This window comes from Schistocerca piceifrons, chromosome 7 (genome assembly GCF_021461385.2).
Source record: "Schistocerca piceifrons isolate TAMUIC-IGC-003096 chromosome 7, iqSchPice1.1, whole genome shotgun sequence".
Taxonomy (NCBI): domain Eukaryota; kingdom Metazoa; phylum Arthropoda; class Insecta; order Orthoptera; family Acrididae; genus Schistocerca; species Schistocerca piceifrons.
The window spans coordinates 350056713-350076953 of record NC_060144.1 but is presented as its reverse complement, the minus strand read 5'-3'; the positions used below and the strand labels follow the sequence as shown (position 1 = coordinate 350076953).

Sequence of the window (20241 nt, the reverse complement as noted above, 5' to 3'; positions counted from 1 at the left end):
GTCCATTAGAGTGATGTTATTGTCGTCAAACACTCCGCTACAGGCCGTGCATTATGAACAGGTGCTCGATCGTGTTGAAAGATGCAGTCACCATCCCCGAATTACTCTTCAAGTCGGGAAGCAAAAATGTACTTAAAACATCAATGTAGGCCTGTGCTGTGACAGTGTCACACAAAACTACAAGGGGTGCAAGCTCCCTACATGAAAAACAAGAGCACATCATAACACCACCGCCTTCGAATTTCACTGTTGGCACTACACACTCTGGCAGATGACTTTCACCGGGCATTGGCCATACACACACGCTACCATCGGATCACAACATTGTGCACCGTGATTCATCACTCCACACAACGTTTTTCCACTGTTCAGTCGCCCAATGTTTACGCTCCTTGCACCAAGCGAGGTGTCGTACGGCACTTACCGGAGTGATCTGTGGATTACGAAAAGCCGCTCGACCATGAAATCCAAGTTTTCTCACCTCCTGCCTAACTGTCATAGTACTTGCAGTGGATCCGATGCTGTTTGAAATTCCCATGTGATGGTCTGAATAGATGTCTGCCTATTACGCATTACGACCCCCTTCAACTGTCGGCGGTCTCTGTCAGTGAACAGACGAGGTCGGCCAGTATGCTTTTGTGCTGCACGTATCCCTTCAAGTTTCCATTTCCCTCTCACATCGGAAACAGTGGATATAGGGATGTTTAGGAGTGTGAAAATCTCGCGTACAGACGGAGACACAAGTGACATCCAATCAGCTGACCACATTCGAAGTCCGTGAGCTCCGCGGAGCGCCCCATTCTGCTCTCTCACGATGTCTAATGACTACTGAGGTCGCTGATATGGAGTACCCTTCAGTAGGTGCCAGTACAACGCACCTAACATGAAAAACGTATGTTTTTGGGAGTGTCCGGATACGTTTGATTACGTAGTATAACCAAAAAGGGAAATAGCTACTCAGAACAGATTTCTTGATTTCTTGGCTACCGGCGTCTGTTCATCTGGCGCGTACTTGAGTATCCAGAACCTATCCCGGGCTTGACATGGCTGTTTCCTCAACCCGCACTGAAAATATGCATTAACACAAACGAGGAACCAGAAGACGCTGGCACGAACTGATCGGGATCACAGGTTGCAGAATTTTATTCCGGATAGATGTTTCAGTTGCTTAAAAAATGCGGCAGATTAAACCGGACGGCGCCGATGTGACAAATTATAAGAGAGTTGGAGATTTAAAATTTCTCTAACAGTTTGTCAAGAGGTTTTAGTCTACCGATAGCGGAAACTGTGTTTCTCTTATTGTTCGCAATATAGACTGTGGTAACAGACTTATCTGCTGTGTTGCGTTGCCTAGATCAAAGTGACACGTGACAGTTTGAATTTCGGCGCCAGCAAACGTGACTTCAAGAGACAATAATTCGTGTTAAGGTCCGTATTTTGTAGACGTTAGATTCGGATGAAAAATTTATGTCCGCAGTTTTGATAGTGTCATGAATCCAAGAAGTTGGCATGGCATTAGCAGCTTCAGTATTCCCAAATTTGCTTTAAGTACTGAATTATTTTATTTGTAACTAATTGAGTACATGGCGTATGTATTCCAGTCTACTGTTAGTTCATATCTTCCTGCACCACTCTCTTCGACCTCCTCCAACCCTGCTCCCCACCCACTCTCCAGCCATCTCCTCCCATCTCTCTGCATTTCCACCTCCTCCTCCCCCTCTAATTCCATGTCCACCTCCTCCTCTGTTTGTCATTGTCCTCCTCCACCTCCCCCCCCCACTCTCTCTTTCTCCTTCACCCGGTCACTCTCCAGCACTCTCTGTCTGTCTGCAGCCCATTACCTTCTTGTGTCCATCTCCTCCTTTCCTCTCTCTCTCTGCCCATCTTCTCCTCTTCTCTTTCTCTGTATGTTTCTTCCTTCCCCTTTGATATTCATCTCCTCCTCACTGCCCACCTCTCCTCCCCCCCCCCCCCCCACCGAGCGAGGTGGCGCAGTGGTTAGCACACTGGACTCGCATTCGGGAGGACGACGGTTCAATCCCGTCTCCGGCCATCCTGATTTAGGTTTTCCGTGATTTCCCTAAATCGTTTCAGGCAAATGCCGGGATGGTTCCTTTGAAAGGGCACGGCCGATTTCCTTCCCAATCCTTCCCTAACCCGAGCTTGCGCTCCGTCTCTAATGACCTCGTTGTCGACGGGACGTTAAACACTAACCACCACCACAACCACCACCATCTCCCCCCCCCCCCCACCCTGCCTGTCCATTTCCTTCTCTTTCGTTTCTCTGTTCATCTCCTCCTCTTCCCTCTCTCTGTCAGGTTTCCCCATCCCTTATCTCTGTCCATTCCTCCTCCCACTCTCTTGGTCAGTCTCCTCCTCCCCTCTCTCTTTCCACCTCCTCCTTCTCCTATTTGTGCCTCTGTCCTCCTTCCCCCTCGCTACCCATCACATCCTCCTCCCTTCCCTCTCCACCCAATGAGCTTTTGTTTCTGTGTTACAAGTAATATGTGTACAAAATTTGTTTTAAATCGTTTCTGTGGCATAGGATGAGTTTTTTATCTGCGGTTTCGCCAGCGTATGGACATGTCACACGTATTTAACATGTTTCACACATATTTATATACATATTTCATCTGTATGACTAGCCCTGCTGTTTCATTTTCTCGTAGCTCAATGTTTATGACGTTGTATCTCTTGATTTACGTGCTGTAGAATGATGCAGTTTTGCAGATACATTCAGTGTTATACGTGGCTACTGTCTGCGAAACGTGTTCTGAACAAGTTGGAAGTAAAGAAGCAATAAATTAAAAAGTCATACATGTTACGTCAGTTTTTCATGCATCTCACTATAAGACGCCATATCTCTTGAACTATGTTTTCTAGAATGACGTGTTTTTGTAGGTTCATTCAATGGAAGATGTGGGTACTCTCTGCGAAATGTGTTGGGAATATCTCCTGAACTACGATAAGTGTCGTACAATGGTATAATTTTTCTAGTACATTCAGTGATATATGTAATTTGTGTAATATGTGTCACGCATACATGTTGTCGTAAAGAAGTAGCAAATTAAAACGTTATGTTTCAAATAGCAGTATTACTGAATGAACTTCGAAAATGTAGTAAGCGATAAACTTTTATCCTTTCATCATTTTGCGGTTGTCATTAGCGAGGAAAAGTTTCGTAAAGGCTTGATATTATGTGTAAAGTTTGTTGCAAGCCTTAAAGTGGTCTCATTGTCAAATACAGGATGACTAAAGAATGGGTATCGTAGCGTCGTGAACATTTCCACCAACGCCCCTTTGATAGGTGGGACGTTCTTACCCCCACAGCGATTATTTCCAGACTGTAAGTGATATCTGTACCAAGTTTGGCTCAAATAGGTCTAATGGCTTACGAGATGTGAAACATACATACATATTCATAATTTGTGTGGATTAAGAGGAGGACAATTTGCCGATTAATCGTCGTATCTTGTTGAAAATTAGTAGCACGCAGTCCATGCTGTCAAGAAGCTATTCTTCCAAATTTCGTCAGCAAATTCAAAATTTCGTGTGCATCATTATAAAAAAAACTAAACTGTCTCGACAATGTAGTTTTAAGGGTGGATACAATGAGATACGGCTGCGTGGGATTAGCCGAGCGGTCTGGGGCGCTGCAGTCATGGACTGTGCGGCTGGTCCCGACGGAGGTTCGAGTCCTCCCTCGGGCATGTGTGTGTGTGTGTGTGTGTGTGTGTGTTTGTCCTTAGGATAACTTAGGTTAAGTAGTGTGTAAGCTTAGGGACTGATGACCTTAGCAGTTAAGTCCCATAAGATTTCATACACATTTCAACGTTTTGAACAATGAGATATGGCACGTCAGTGCCAAGTGCTACCCTTGACACGCTGAGCAGAGACCCGCAGATGTAATTAATCCTAAAACACAGGTTATGCAACTATTTCATGGCCCACTGTATGTTTATGCCGATCACGAATTTTGAAGCAAAATTACCTTCCTGGTAAATCCATGTAGAACATCCAACTGCTTGTAGAACTTTTTCCCTGACGGAGACATGCGGAACATGAAGTCATTCAGCAGCCATGGGCTAACTACTCTTCGGATTGTAAGTTCAGCAATGCTGCAACAAACATCGAAACTGACGTAACACATCTATAGACTAGCGATCATTTTATGTAGCTGTAGTTGCTATAATTGCTAATAGTTACACAAATTTTGTTTAAATATAGAATTAACCTTATTCAAAACAGTTCTTGTTCTTTTCACTAAAGCTGTCTTCGTTAGTGGGAACACTATTCAATTTGCTGCATTATGGTATAGTGCGGAAAGTCTAGAAAATTGTTCTAATTTTCATCATATTTTGTATTTTATCTCTAGCAAATATAGGAGACAAGACTGAAAAGACGTTGTGCAACCTAACACATAATGTGAACTGTTTGAAGATGTGTAGTATGCGGTACAAAAAGTACACTTCTAAAACCAGCTACATTTAGAGTTAAAGTTCAGTCATAGTTGTAAAAATATATTGATCTATATAATTTTCACACTGAAAGGCGTTTCATGAAACAGTATGTTGTGTGACTGTATCTAAGTCTATGAAACACAGTAACACATGTTTGTTAGAATAAAATAAACATACCAAGTGCATGCACATGGAAGAAAAAGGGATTCAGCATTGAAATCTCATCAAGGAAACACGTTCTTCTAACATGTTTCGTATTTAAGAATAATGCACAGGTCTTAACATGAGTCGAAAATTTGAGCCTCGTATAGCTCTATAAAACAAAACAAAAACAATACTAGAGGAAGATAAAAGGATGACTACAGTATGCACATTCAACTGCATATAGGTTGGCGTAGTTAGGCAGAGATGAAGAAGCTTGCACAGGGTAGATTAGCGTACAGAGTTGTATCAAACCAGTCTTCTGCCCGCAGACCACGACAACAAAAGGCTGCAATTATGCACACCTATGCCATCCACCCACTGTTGACAATTAAAAATACGTGCTGGAATAAAATTGGAATTTGGAAATGGTATGCAAACTTGTATGTAAGTTCTTATGCTTCCAAGCGTGGAATGTGTGTGTCGTGGTGTATCAGCAATCAGTGCTGAACGAGAGATCGCTACGAGTCGACCACTTCAAGCTATACCACTGTCTACGTCAATGAGTTTCAGTGACAGTGGGTGACTGCAGCCTTTTGTTGTTGTGTTCTGCAGGCCCAATACTGGTTTGATACCACTCTGCACGCTAGTCTATCCCGGCCAAGCTTCTTCATCTCTGCCTAACTACGCCAACCTATAAGCACTTAAGTGTGCTTACTGTAGTCACGCTTTAATCTTCCTCTACTATTTTTACCCATCCCACCCACACTTTTCTACAGTATCAAACTGACAGATCGTTAATGCCTCAGGTTATGACCTAACATGCTACTGTATCTCTTGTTTCAGTCAAGTAGTGCCATAAATAGTTCAGCCAGATTCTATGTTAGTTATCCGATTTACCCATCTAACCCTCAGCATTCTTCCATAGCAATACAGTTCAAAGACTGTTCACATTTCTCTTATTTACTAGACTATACTCCGGACAAATACATTCAGGTAAATCGTTATAACACTTAAGGTAATCTTAGATGCTCTAATATCTGAGCTTTCGCACTGTTTACAGTTGCATAGCTGTGTTACATATGTTGGTGCTGATACTGGTTTGCATTTACATGGTATTTTGTCTGGTAATGTAAGCACAGCCACTATGTTACCATAGGCGGTCTGATGATTGCATAATGGAAAGCCGAAATCGATTTGTTTCTGGAATAAGTCAGCGATATATTTCTTCCTGGCGAACATGAATAAATCCTACGAACTGCGTGGACTGATTACTGACTGTAAATGGAAGAAACGAGATCTTATGAACATGTGGCCGATAACGCATCGTTGTCAAAGTAGATGGCGGTGACTACTGAAAGTTTCTCTGACCACTCGTCGTGTGTTCCTTGTGTGTTACAGGCTGCGTTATCGTCGCAACGTACTGTAAGCAGCAGGATGATACAGTATTCATGTCGGTAACAAGCCGAGGTGGTGTTTGTGTACTGTATAACAGATGGAAATGATTGAGAGGCAGCACGGCTACACCAAAACAAGTACCTTCATGGACACCAATCGCATCACACAACACTTCAAACCCTTTTTGGACGTTTGTGTGATCATGTGTCCTTTCAGACAGACGAACGTGCAGGGACGCGAAGGACTGTGCGTACACCAGATATGGAGCACCGGGTTCTATAGGATACTGAGACGAACCCTAGCACAAACTCCAGCTAAGTGGCCCGCCAACACGATGTCAGCCAAAGCTTCATTATGTGTATCCCGAATGACAGCCGCTACTATCCCTATCACCTGCAACGAGTGCAAGGATTACCAGAAACGGATTTTTCTCTACGGGAAGGATTTTGTCCATGGTTTGTGCACCACATGATTTGTTGTCGTTGTAAGCACACCGTCCATTTCGGGACACATGTTCGTAGGGCCATTTTTGCGTCGGAGCGCTTGTCATTTCCACAACTGCTTCTGTTTTCTCGAATAGCCCCTTTAATCTTTCAGCACGCAATGTCTATGTTCCTCATATTCATGCATGTTTCTACAGCTTCGCATATTTTCTCTAATCATACTTGTGTTATCATTTCACATATCCTGTCGGTCTTGTGTTTAACACGTCCGTGTTGCATTTCGCCTGCTTCATTTGCTATTTATGTTTTCTCGTTTCCTCAAATATATTCAGTATCTTATATGTTATCCAACTACTTGGCTTAGGAACTTTTCAGCTTTTCTTTTCTCCCATAGCTTCTTTAATCTTTCAACACGCAGCATCTATCTTCTCAGTAATCATACATGTTTGTACATCATCTTCCATTTCCAGTCAATCTCATATTTTAGACTTTTATATTGGATTTGATCTGCTTCATTTGCTACTTGTATTCTCTCCTTTTTTCAGTTAAACTCAGTGTCGCCTAAGCTGTCCAAGTATTTCTATTAGGAAGTGTTTTTCGCCTGTTCGATTCTTTACTGAATCCATCATTTCACCTCGTACAGCTTAGTCTTCTATTGCGTCTTTCCATGTTGGTCAATCGTGTCCAATTTCGCTCTGAAACGTTCACCGATCACTACTTCTTTCAATCCACCCATAAGCAATCTCCACAATTTATTGTGTTTCCATCTGCAGTTAAATAACAAGCAATTATGTTCGGAATCCATATGTTCCCCAGGAAATAATTTGCGGTTGAAAGACTATTTTCTAGATTTCTGTATTGCCATTATCTAACTCATCGGAAAAGTTCTGGTGTCTCATTTTGAATGATTAAATTGTGATCCGAGCAGAATTCTACTAGGCGGCTTCCCGTTTCATTCTTTTCCCCAAGTGCATGTTCTCTTATGAAATTTTTTTCTTCCTACTATCTAATTCCAATACCCCATCACAATTAAATATTCGTCTCACTAACGAAACGACTAATCTTACAATTCTTTTTAAATTTTCACATCGTCTACTAAGATAGTTGGTATATGAACGGGTACTGCTGTGAGTGGTCTATATCGTCTGACAAGGCGTTGAGTATGCTTTTCTTAGCACTCATCACTTTTCCTGTTTTCAGTTATTATTATATCTTCTCCTGGTTTATTCGAACTGATTTTCTGTTGACAATACTATAAACACCATAACAAATATCTAGTTCTTTTTGCCAGTACACTTTACAGATTCACACTATATCTAACTTCCAACTATCCGAATCTTTCTCAAACTACTTTTCTGCGGTTATAGCGATCCAAGTTTAGAATCGTGCACAGCCAGATCTATTTCTCTCACGACAGCATCACACCGAGTAGTCCTCATCAAGTGATCCAGATTGATATCTATGTTCCTTCTGGAATAGTTTACCGGTTAAGTTCCCATAATTATCATTAAACCATACAGTAGAGCTTCATGTCCTCGCGAAACACAATGGCTGTAGTTATCCTCTGCATTTAGCCGTTCACAAAAACAACAAAGTTAAGGGACGATGGCCAATGTCAAAATGCCATATCAGGAAACGATTCCAGACTTGTGCCACTGCATGTAGAGAAAAGACTGCTGCCCTCCCCAGGAACTATATTCGAGTCTGGCATTTCCACAAATAGTATGTACAGTGTCTGTTTTATACGACATACTATACAATGTCCTTCATACATGCATGTATCGTATTCGCAATCGCGACTACATTTAATTCATTTCATACGGCTGCCGTCCACTGCATAGCAAAGTAAATCGTATAACGCAGACACTGCAAATACAATTTTATACCTAGACAAGGCCGCGACGTAATAATGAAAGTCTCTCGCTGTGCTGGTAATTGGGTAGATCCTGGAGGCGTCCTCGGTAACTTAGGTGGTTGAGGCGATCTCTATCGATAAGCGGGGTATCCAGGTTTGAGTCTCGGTCCGGCACAAATTTTCATTGTCACTGATCTATTGTGGAGCTGGAGTCTAACCGTATTCGCAACTGCGAATGCATTTAATTCATTTCTTTCTACTCATATCCTTCCGTAGCGATAGCATTTACGGTACAACTACAGGTATGGTTGTGTCACAGAAGCAATGCTACTGCAGCGAGGTCCATGGCTCGTGGACAGAACTGCAGCATTTAAAACATACATTGTGGAGCAGCAGAAATGAGATTAGTGAGACACTTATCATTAAAATTCGAGACAATGAAGTAGACAAAGTGAAAGGATTCTGAATCATTGGAAGGAAGAAAAGAAATGTGTCACAACTGAAGTAAGAGACGAAGGACAGGTAAAGAGTGCATTCCTGGCCAAGATAAATTTGCTAGTATAAAAAATTTGCCTTGATTTGTGGAAGGAAGCACCGAGGATGTAGTCTGGAGCACAGCATTGTATGGTAGTGTGCCAAGGACTGCGAGGAAACCGGTAAAACAGAGAATCTAAGCGTTCTAGGTGCGGTGTTGTACAAGGATGTTTAAAACTGGATGGATGCCCGCATCTCGTGGTCGTGCGGTAGCGTTCTCGCTTCCCACGCCCGGGTTCCCGGGCTCGATTCCCGGCGGGGTCAGGGATTTTCTCTGCCTCGTGATGGCTGGGTGTTGTGTGCTGTCCTTAGGTTAGTTAGGTTTAAGTAGTTCTAAGTTCTAGGGGACTGATGACCATAGATGTTAAGTCCCATAGTGCTCAGAGCCATTTGAACCATTTTTTAAAAACTGGATGGAAAAGAAACGAGGAGGTCCGCAGAATTAGCGAGGAAAGAAATATGCGGAAAACACTGACAAGAAGAGGGAACAACGTAATAGAAGATGTGTTAAGAAATCAGGGAATAATTTCCGTGGTACTAGAGGGGTCTGCAGGGGGGTAGAAACTGCAGAGATTGGAATGTAAACAACAAACAACTCCGGACGTAGGTGCAGGTGGTGCTCTGAAATGAAGAGTCTGATAAAGGAGAGGAAGTCGTAGTCGTGAATGAGCGCATCAAAGCGATCAGATGACTGCCCCCTCATCCCCCCGCCCCAGTCCTCCCCCCCTTCCCTCCCACCCTGAAACGAGTTTGAAAGACGTGAGTCAAAGAGGACGTGGCACAGTGCAAGCAAAGCTTCATTCCAGTTCCTGTAGCGCGAAATGCAGACTTTCATTTGGAGCACATGGCATGTATTCACAGTTCCGAATAGGGACAACTACCGTCTATATAATGGAATGATGACGATGTAAATTTGTGCCGGACCGGCATTCCAACCCGGATTTCCCGCTTACCGCGAGCGGTCAGCTCGCTATTTGGGTTCCCGAGCACGCGTCAGCGCCACACCCAAACTTCCAAATGTCGTCAACTATGTGTGTACGACCTACACTCGTACATTCATTATGTTCCTGTACAGGGGAAGCATTTTAATTGAAAGTCCCTTTACCCGGCGGATAAATACCATATTGCATGTCCTAAGGAACTTTGCATCTTGCTTCTGAACAACGAAGCCACTCCAATATCGTATTTCATTTTGAGCCTTGGCTGAACATTTGAACGTTTGCCACCGTTGTGCTGTTCTCTCCCGAAGCTTACATTTCTTTTTATGTTTTACGATGTGACCAAATCAACGACGGTTCCGACTCTTTTCTATTCCAATGCCTATCCATACGTCCCAGAAAACATTCAAAATCATTCCATCGGCTAACTCTAGCATCTGGCATGCCTGAAATTTTCTTCACTTGACTTTTTATCATGCCTAACTGCCGATATAGTCAGCATTAATGTTCATTAATTCCTCTCTGATTCTGTGTTTCGACCTGCAGACGATTGTATCGAACCACGCGGTGATTCTCAAAACACGGACTTTTGGTGGGTAATGTAATATTATTTGTTTGCAAATTCAATCTCTTTCGTCGTCTTTTTTTTTGCACTGTCATTGTCCATATCGTATATGAATTAGAAATTATTTTTAAATTATAGAAAACAATATTGTATATAACACTTGATTTAAGGTAACTTACTTGTACACCGCGGCTACATAATCCGATTCAGTATTGTGCTGTGCGTCTATTGAGGTCCCCATAGCAGTTTCTATTAAAAATGAAAGAAAAGGCTGTAAACATCGTACTATAATGCATTTCATTCGATATTAAGAGATTTGTAAACTGAACAGAAAATCGAGTGGCAATGGAAGGGTTTGGAGTACAGTCCAGTCAAATATGAGTTACGGTAGACTTAATTTAGAGTAACTGATACTGAGATCAACAGGGAAGCATTAGATGACGTTTAAGAGAAATGATGGACAGTGTCCACAATCATTACTACGTACGTTATGTAGCAAAATTTTTGTAACATGACCACTTACACCCATACTGATTTTAATATTAACACTCTACATTGTTTACCGACTTATAGCTTTTGAGTAAAATGTAAACCAGTCTCAGAACATAGTATATATGATGAACTCAATATTTAGAATTTTGATGCAGAAACCAGGTAGGTCAAATTTATTTGCCCAGTTATACAGAAATTGTGATACAGACTTAATTGGTTTTGCACCAAGACCAACAAATGTTAACACTGTTATGTAAGATATATGTAAATCACTGCACATTTTAACTACAAAATATATTAGGACACCGTTATACTGTTGTGTTGAGTTGACACCACGGCTGACGCTTGAGAGAGTCGCGCTGTGACTAAAAACTGTTTCCCTATAGTCTCTCCATAACGGTATACTTGCACGAGTTGCTATGTCATCTTTTGTATAGGAGGAAAAGAAAAAACCACTCACCACGATTGAAATGTTCGAATGAAGAATGAGACGGAGATGGTGTAACGTACGTGTGCACACAAACAAGCTGTCACAAATTCACAAACACTGGATGATTTGTTCAAGAGGAAGAGCTCCACAAATTGAGCAACTCGATAACCCGTTGGTCCACCTCTGACCCTTATGAAATCAGTTATTCGGAAGGTATTCATTCACAGAGGTGTTGATACCTCCTGGTGAATATCGTGCCAAATTTTACCCAACTGGCGCATTAGATCGTCAAAATTCCGAACTGGCTGGAGGGCTCTAGCCGTAATACTTCTAACGTTCATTAGTTAAGACTTCCGGGCTGAGAGGTCGTGATCGATATGTAAAACTTCTTCTACCTGACGTTTCGTTGCCAACTGCAGGCAACATCTTCCGAGGTGAGTCAACGACTGACTGCCATGCCTTGGAGGTCACGTTTATGTAGAGCTATAGAGGGCACCACCATACGTCACGTGGGGCCGACTATAAGTCTATATCTGACTAAAGTCATTAGTCTCGATTGAAGGTAATCGATTGTCACATCGTTGGTGCAAAGTCGACGGCCATATCTTATCTAACTTCAAGCCTTCCTCTTTTCTATCAAAATTATTGTGGTGTTTCTGAATCTCTATAGCTTCTCTATACATGCGTGCATAATAATGCGATGTCCTGGCAAGCACGCTAATTCCGTGTAGCTGTGGGAAGGTTTATATTGCAACAACGAAAAGAAGTGTCAATGCCCGCTTAACCGAACACAAAAGGAACTTTCGGCTGGGACGTACCGACAAATCAGCTCTATTGGAACATGTTTTTAAAGACGGTGATCACGAAATAAAATATAGTGAGACGAGCTTGCTAGCCAGAACATCGCGTTATTGTGCACACATGTATACAGAAGCTATAGAGATTCAGAAACACCATAATAATTTTAATATAAAAGAGGAAGGCTTAAAGTTAGATAAGATTTGGTAATCGACTTGCATCAACGATGTGACAATCGATTACCTTCAGTCGAGAACAATGACATTAGTCAGAGATAGACATACAGTTGGCCCCACGTGACGTATCATGGAGCTCTCTATGCGCTCTATATAAACGGGACCTCCACGGCATGGCAGCTAGTCGTTGACTCACCTCGGAAGATGTTGCCCGCAGTTGACATCGAAATGTCAGGTAGAAGAAGTTTTACAGATCGACTACTGACTCTCAGTCCGGAAGCTATAACTAATAAAGACGCCAGCCGCGAAAGCCTACACGCTATGATCAAACGTTCTCACTTTGTGAGAGATCAGGCGACCTTGCTAGCCAAGGTATGGTTTGGGGAGCACGAAGACAAGCAGTAGAAACTCGGTGTGCGGGCGGGAATTATTTTGCTGAAATGTAAGCCCAGGATGACTTTCAATGAAGGACAATAAAACTGGGCATAGATTGTGCTGTGAGGGTGCCGCCGATGACAACCAAAAGGGTCCTTCCATGAAATGCAGTGGTACCCCAAACCATCACTCTTGGTTGTCGGGCCGTATGGCGAGTGACCACAGGTTGGTAGACCACCACTTTCTGGGCGTATCCACACACATTTTCAGCTTGTAATCTCATTAACTGAAGTCGCATTATCTACAGTGATGCGTCCCGCTTCGAACTGGGTTCCGATGACCAGCAAAGACATGTCTGGCGAGGCTACGGACCTTTTTTTGTCGTCGGTGGCACAGCACAACGATACGTTGACAATATTCTACGCCCCGTTTCGTTGCGCCCCATGGGAATCCATCATCCTGCGCTTACATTTCACCAAAATACCCCCCCCCCCCCCACAAACACACAGGTGGAGAGACTTTAGTGCTTGTCTTAGGGCTTGCCAAACCCCATCTTGGCCAGCAAGGTCGCCGAATCTTTCGCTAACTGAGAACATCTGCAGCGTTATGGGCAGTGCTGTCTAATCAGTTCGCTATTTTGACGATCTAACACACTAGTTGAACATAATTTTGTACTATGTCCCTCAGGAGGACATCGAACAACTGCCTGAATCATGGCCAATCGGAATAACTGCTTGCATAAAGGTCAGGCGTGGACCGATGCGTTATTGACTTGAATATATGGAGCTCTTTCTCTTCAACAAATTATCCAGTTTTTGTGAAAATGTAATCATTTATTTGTCTGTATATGTACATCACATCTACCGGTTTCGGTAGATGTTTTTATTCACGATTACAATACACCCCGCGCGGCATATCTTAATCGTCATCCTTGTTACGATTTATTACGGGTCACTTGAGATTCCATGAACACAAACGCTATCGAAAATTAAAGTATTTTCAAACCGCTGCTGAGATGATGAATTACCTACAAATTAAAGTTTCCACAACCGTGCCAGTAGAATGTTAAACATACCTAAAATTAAGACATCTATTCATAGACGTTGTCTCAAAAGATTGTATGCAAAATACCGTTTATTAAATTTATGTACCGCGCCACATATCGATTCCATGATACTGAGCTGGTACCAAAATCTCCCCAATAATAATTCCCTGCTGTGAATATGTGTAAATGCAGCACTGCTAACACAAAGCAAACGAAAGGCGAAGTGAACGCCAAAAATGATTATTGGAAATATCAGGACAGAGTGTGTGATACAGTTCTCTAAAAAGCTAAAAGAACAAATAGTTCGGTATAAAGCATTCGTAGTAGATCGTGACCGATTTTCGAATTTTAAGACTGGCTGTGGGCTGCTCGTTGATTTTCATGGAAACTGCTTGTCAGGATTTGTGGAATAAACTGACAATACATTGTTGTTTGTTTCATCTCGAGTGACATACAAAATAATTCTCACCACATATTATATCGAGCGCACAGCGTGTGATGTAGGGGTACATGTCAAAAGACTGGCCGTCAGCTTTTGTCTTCAGTAGATTTACCAAAATCTCAGATTTTTCCGCAAATACTTCAACGAAGTTTTCCAGGATGCTGAAGGGGAAGGCTGGCGTTATCATCTTGCGGTGAGAATGCCACTTCGTTCCTGGAAAGATAACATATGAGAGACCACTACACTGCTTGCTCAAGTAACTGAGACATCATGGCGGCATCTATTGCAGAAACACTGTCCTGAGTGGAGTCTCACCTGTGCTAGTTAGAAGGCCGTCTCCCAGCCAGGGGTGCAGGAAGCTGTAGCTGTCCGCTTTAGTTATCAGTTCACTGCTCGTCATTATCTTCTGAAATATCGAGAAGACAGTTTTCTGAGTTCAGGCTGCCACTGTAGCAATTTTGCTCACTGCTCTTTGTGGAGTAGCATTTAATACTAGATTGATACATACAGACGTAAACAAAATGTTGAAGGACTTTTTTCAACCTAAAACTTAAAATGTTAATTTGATGCAGCAATGATTTTCAATAAGGTGTTCAAAACATATAAGGTTACAGTCCTACAGGCGATAATTTGTTACGGGATTGTTCCAAATCAGTCATACCATTACTAAACATGGTCGTTTACATGTGTGGTTGCTAACTACTTCGTGATTAATTTATTCATAACCATTCCTCATCTTCAGCCAGTTGTCTCAAATACAACTACCCACACAGACACCAATACAGCTGCAAGACCGAACATCGAGAAAGTATGAACGGTGTTTGCAAGTCATAAGGGACACATCTCTACATAGTTAACAAATTTTCAAGAAGGCCCGTACGATCGTAAAAACGAGTTACTGTTATAGTTTTTTTACGGTTTTGTACCTTATGTCGCGGATACCATTCATACTCGCTTGAATGTTTGGACATGCGGTGATATTTGTCTCCATATTTGTATTTACGTCCTATGCAAGTGTTCGTAGATATCCACGACTCATAAGCTCTAAAAGTCCTTCCAAACCCTTGAACTACATGTACGCTGCCTCGTTTTCCATATATGTTACCTTCTCCCACATTCGCCTCAATTAATTCACATCCCTTCTCTCCACACATATACTAACCATCTTCGAACAATCAACACTTTCCACAAAAACAACCCCAACAACCCTGTTGTGTCTCCTCTAATTTCAAATCATGGTGCGCTCTCGTCTTTAGCAAGACAGTTCCTCAACTCCGCACCTATACATACTCCACATCCTCCCCAAACGAAATTTAAACCGTCTTCCTCTCCCAGACAATGCCATCCGCACCGATATTCCCCCTCCCCTCCCACTACCAACAATAACTCGTTCTCAGCTGTCGCGCCTGATCAGAGCTTCACCCTTCCTCTTTCCTTCCACATCTTTCCCACTCTCTCCCGCCCTCCCCCATTCCCATTTCTCCTTACACTTTTTTCCTTCGTATTAAAATCCTACCCCAGTACGAATTACACTGCTTGACAACTGCTAAGGAACAGAAACATTGCTGTACAAGAATAATCACAAGCAATAGTGGTTGACATGAAAAACAAGACGTATGTAATAGAAGTGGAGTGGTATACCTTCTACGAAATGGTTTACACTTCACCACATGGAAAACCAGGATAACAGACATAAATAAATTTCAGGTTGAATGCACATCAAACTCCCAACATAACGGTCGATATCGCACTGATCAGTAAGGAGTATGCGCTCCTCGGCCAGTAATGCACATTTTGCGTCTATTATTCATGCTGGGTACCAAATTGTTGAGGCAGTCCAAGAGGGATATTGTCCCCTCCTCTCTCAAGGCGGTACTGAGTTCTTGCGTGGTTCGGATAGGGGGTATCCGCTTAGAAACACGTCTGCCAAGAGCGTCCTAGGCTGGTTCTATAGCGCTCAGGTCTGGGGAGTACGCAGGCTATACCACACGTTCAGTATCTGCACTTTCCTGTGTGTCAGTCTTCTGTGCGGTCTTGTGTGGTCGGGTATTGTCGTCCATAAACAGGAATTCGCCCCTAACGCACCCCTAAAAAGACGACATGATCCTGAATAAACTCCCTGCAATATCACTGTGCTGTAACAGTACCTCACGGAAAGATATGCAACGGTGTTCGGGCATTGTGCATTATGCCCGCCCACACTACAATGGTTAGTATCGATCAAGTTGTGAACGTTTTGTGGTACGTAACGTCTTCCCCTCACTCTCTACACTAACTGTTGGTAAAAATGATTTGCCACAATGAAGCAGGATACGTCGGAGAAGATCACTAGGACCACTGTTGCTGACCAAACCTATATGCTCCCTACATCAGCGAACTCTCGATGATGGCGTGTTTAAGCGGGGTACATTTAACAGGCTACCGAGCATACAGTCCAGCCTGATTTAATTGCCCTGAAATGTTTCTGGCGGAGACATTTGTACCGTAGATATTGCATGGTCTGCAGTGATCTGCCAAGGTGTGAGAAGTCTGTTGCTTTTCGCCACCAGGGCTGCGTATCGATCCTCTTACAGTGTGGTGGTCCCTCTACGACCATCGGTCCACCTTGAACGACCTTTTTTAATTGCGATAAGACACTTTCAGACAAATCCATTACTGTGGTTACAGTGGTGATACTAAGACCGCCATAGAGCCTCGATCTTAATCACTCAAATGACATCTTACAGATATATTGCCATACCACACGGAATGTCGCACTAAACAACCTTTGACAGACACCATACTGTATGAACCGTCGGATGTATACAGAGCGTGCGTTTACAGGCTTTCCTCCTGTTAACACGTTCCGCTCTCTATATTTCCTTTTACTATCGTTCGTCGGGTACCCGCAGCAGTTGTCGGTTATTCCATGGACACTAGCAGTAGTTCCTTGTGCAAGTATCAGTTGTTCGGTGTATTACTCCTTTTGTCAGAAGAAATTTCTGGTTTGTAACCGGTCGCTATTAAATGTACGATACTTCGAATGAACACCTGCCAGTCATCCTCAGGTGAGCCATTGAAGACCAACGAAGGCTTGCGCTTTTGTTCGATTCATCACCGCCGTCCTTTGTGTTCGGTGCACGAGCTAAGATAGTGGTGTCGACCGACTAAACTACCCAGCAGAGAGGTCGGTCGCTGGTGGCATTGTGGAACTTAGCTGTCTTGATTGTTGTCGCTCGCTGCGGCCATCGGCGTACTCTGATGTCTTTGATTAGAATAAAGCAGGAGGTGATGAGGTTCCATGCATTATCCAACTGGTAGCCCACGTCAAGGTTCATCAGATTTTCAGCCTTGCATTTCCTCAGATTTTTTAGTAATGGGGTGCCAGAAAGATGTTGCTGTGCCAATACTACCATTTTCTTACTCTCCGTTGAATGTCCGGAGCAGATACAATGTTTACCAATAGCAGACTTATTTAGTTACAAAATGCGACAACTGTGTTAACGTTCTGTGCAGCATTCTTCCAGGGTGGCACTGTCCGGCCTGTGTAATCTATACCATATTTGCAAGTTATTTTGTAGAATCCAGCTTTCGTAAAAACACATTGTCCTTCACTGATCCCAGAAGATCTGCAGTCTTATATCGTGGTCAGGAAACGACGACTGTGGTTACACGTCGGAATGAGTGAGCTTACAGCAATCTGAATACCCCACGGACAGATAACCTTCTTTCTCTACTTCCACATCGCATTGGATGTTATTATGAATGAAATTGAGGTGATGTAAAAACCATTAATTTGTCTTCTCCATGAGACCACACTATGAACATATCATCCACGTATCATCAGAATAAAAACTGTTTCAATGGCTGCTGATTCCAGTACTCTCTCCTCAAAATTCTTCATAACAGAGGAAAAGTGAGCTACCCATGGCGACTTTTCTCTAAATTTCCCTCTCGCAGACTCTTTGGCCCCAAATGGTAGCTCACTGTTTGGTCCCCTTCCACAAATCAATCAACCTACCGACTAACTGGTAGTATCTCTAAGTTGGGCATAATATAATCTCATTCGATCGTCAATTCAACAGAAAGCTGGGTGAGGGAACCATCTTCTAATGTAGATCATAGACGTCATCATTAACCTAGTCAGACATCATTGTTTGTGAGGTTTTGGTACCTGTGGTAATTCCATATTGATGATACATGAGCTGTACTAAAACTATACATCTCGTTTGAGCAACTCAAACATTTGTAAACATAAACACGTCGTTTGTATGGTTTTTTGCCATGTATTCTACATCAGCTAAATTTAAGCATCATCATATTTGACATATTTGAGAAGAAATGAGACAGGGAAGTAGCTTGTATCCGATGTTATTGAATATGTACAGTGATCAAGTTGTCACGGTGTAAGTAGGCTGTTTATGTTTTCTCTATGTAAGTAGGCTGTTTATGTTTTCTCTATGTACGTAGGCTGTTTAGGTTTTTTATTGGTAACGCCACCTCTGTATGACAATCACTGGCTGTGGTGTGGGCAGTCTGTGTCTGCTTTGCATTGTTGTAATACTCGCCATTGTAGTGTTAGGCAGCTGGCTGTGAACAGCGCGTAGCATTGCGCAGTTGGAGGTGAGCCGCCAGCAGTGGTGGATGTGGGGAGAGAGATGGCGGAGGTTTGCAGTTTGTCATGAACTGATATATATATATTATGACTTGTGATGATATTAAGGTAAATACATTGTTTGCTCTCTATTAATATCTTTCATTTGCTAACTACCCCTATCAGTAGTTAGTGCCTTCAGTAGTTTGAATCTTTTATTTAGCTGGCAGTAGTGGCGCTCGCTGTATTGCAGTAGCTTGAGCAGCGAAGATTTTTGTGAGGTAAGTGATTTGTGAAAGGTATAGTTTAATGTTTGTCAGGGCCATTCTTTAGTAGGGAGTTTTGAAAGTCAGATTGCGTTGCGCTAAAAATATTGTGTGTCAGGTTAAGCACAGTCATGTATAATTGTTCAAAAGGGGACGTTTCATATGTCGACCCTTAGCCTAGGATACCTCACTGGAATCTTCTGATTTTTTCTTGTAGTTTGTGTAATTAGTGTAGATTTTGTTTATTGCTAGCGCGTAATTGTAGAGAAAATCTCCTTTGTAGTTGCAGTCTTTCATTATTGTATAGTAAAACAGTTGCATGCATGTAGATTTGCAGCAAGTATTTCGCAGCTGCGCTTGCAATTAACTAGATATTATTTTCAGTGCTATGTTAATGTGTTCTCTTATTTTTGATCTTCAAATTGTGTTTTTCTGTGTTGTCGTGTGAAATACTGTGACAATAATGGCGTGTGAAAAACGTAATACTAGGCTCCAAAGTAAACTGAGAAATGACAGTGAAGACGAAGGCAGTGTGTTAGCGCCGCAGAGTAATGAATTAACTGATGTTCAAAGTAGTAATTTGGTAATTGTGAATAGGGAAATGGAGCGGGCTGCAAACAATGGTGTAGACAGTGAAACAGGTAGTGAACAGGGAAGCATTATCGATCGATCGGTCGGCAACAGCTCGCCTCAGGAATCCGAAATGACAGGACACAATTTCGCAAATACTGTAGATTCAGGTTTTGGGTTATCACCGTTTTCTCAAATAAGTCAAGACGCATTTTCTGCTTGTCAAAATGTGAATGTTGCCGGTGCAAATGCACTGCCGAAAAGCGTAGAGAAACAGATTCCAGACACTAATACATTATTATTGCAATTAATGCAACAAATGGAACAAAATCAGAGACAAACACAGCAAAAGCTTGAAAAGTTAGACACAATGGAACAACACCAGAGACAAACACAGCAACAGTTAGACACAATGGAACAACACCAGAGACAAACACAGCAACAGTTAGACACAGTGGAACAAAATCTCAAAAAGTTAGACTCATTGGAACAAACTCTCGAACAAACACGTGAGGATTTAACTGCTGAGTTACATAACATTGAATCGAAATGTCAAAAAGTCTGTAATGACGTAAAAACTCAAATTTGTGAGCATTTTCAACCTATTTTTTCGCGTCATGAAAATGCATTACAGAATCACGAAGCAGCCATAAAAGAACTGCAAACTATTGTTCATGAAAATCACAACACCTTGCAAGCTAAAATTGACTCAGTTGCATCTACCGATTCGGTTACGCAAC

General features: G+C 42.4%; 1 protein-coding gene across 1 annotated transcript in view; it reads right to left on the bottom strand.

Annotated features, from left to right (window-relative positions):
- Nucleotides 1-20241, bottom strand: part of LOC124804811 (cytochrome P450 4C1-like) — a 132201-nt gene that overhangs the window by 17504 nt on the left and 94456 nt on the right. Inside the window, exons 3-6 of the mRNA XM_047265150.1 lie at nucleotides 14408-14498; nucleotides 14120-14305; nucleotides 10514-10583; nucleotides 3992-4118 (exon numbers count right to left, since the gene is read on the bottom strand). Of these exons, the coding sequence (XP_047121106.1) occupies nucleotides 3992-4118; nucleotides 10514-10583; nucleotides 14120-14305; nucleotides 14408-14498 (474 nt within the window). The remainder of the gene's footprint in view (nucleotides 1-3991; nucleotides 4119-10513; nucleotides 10584-14119; nucleotides 14306-14407; nucleotides 14499-20241) is intronic.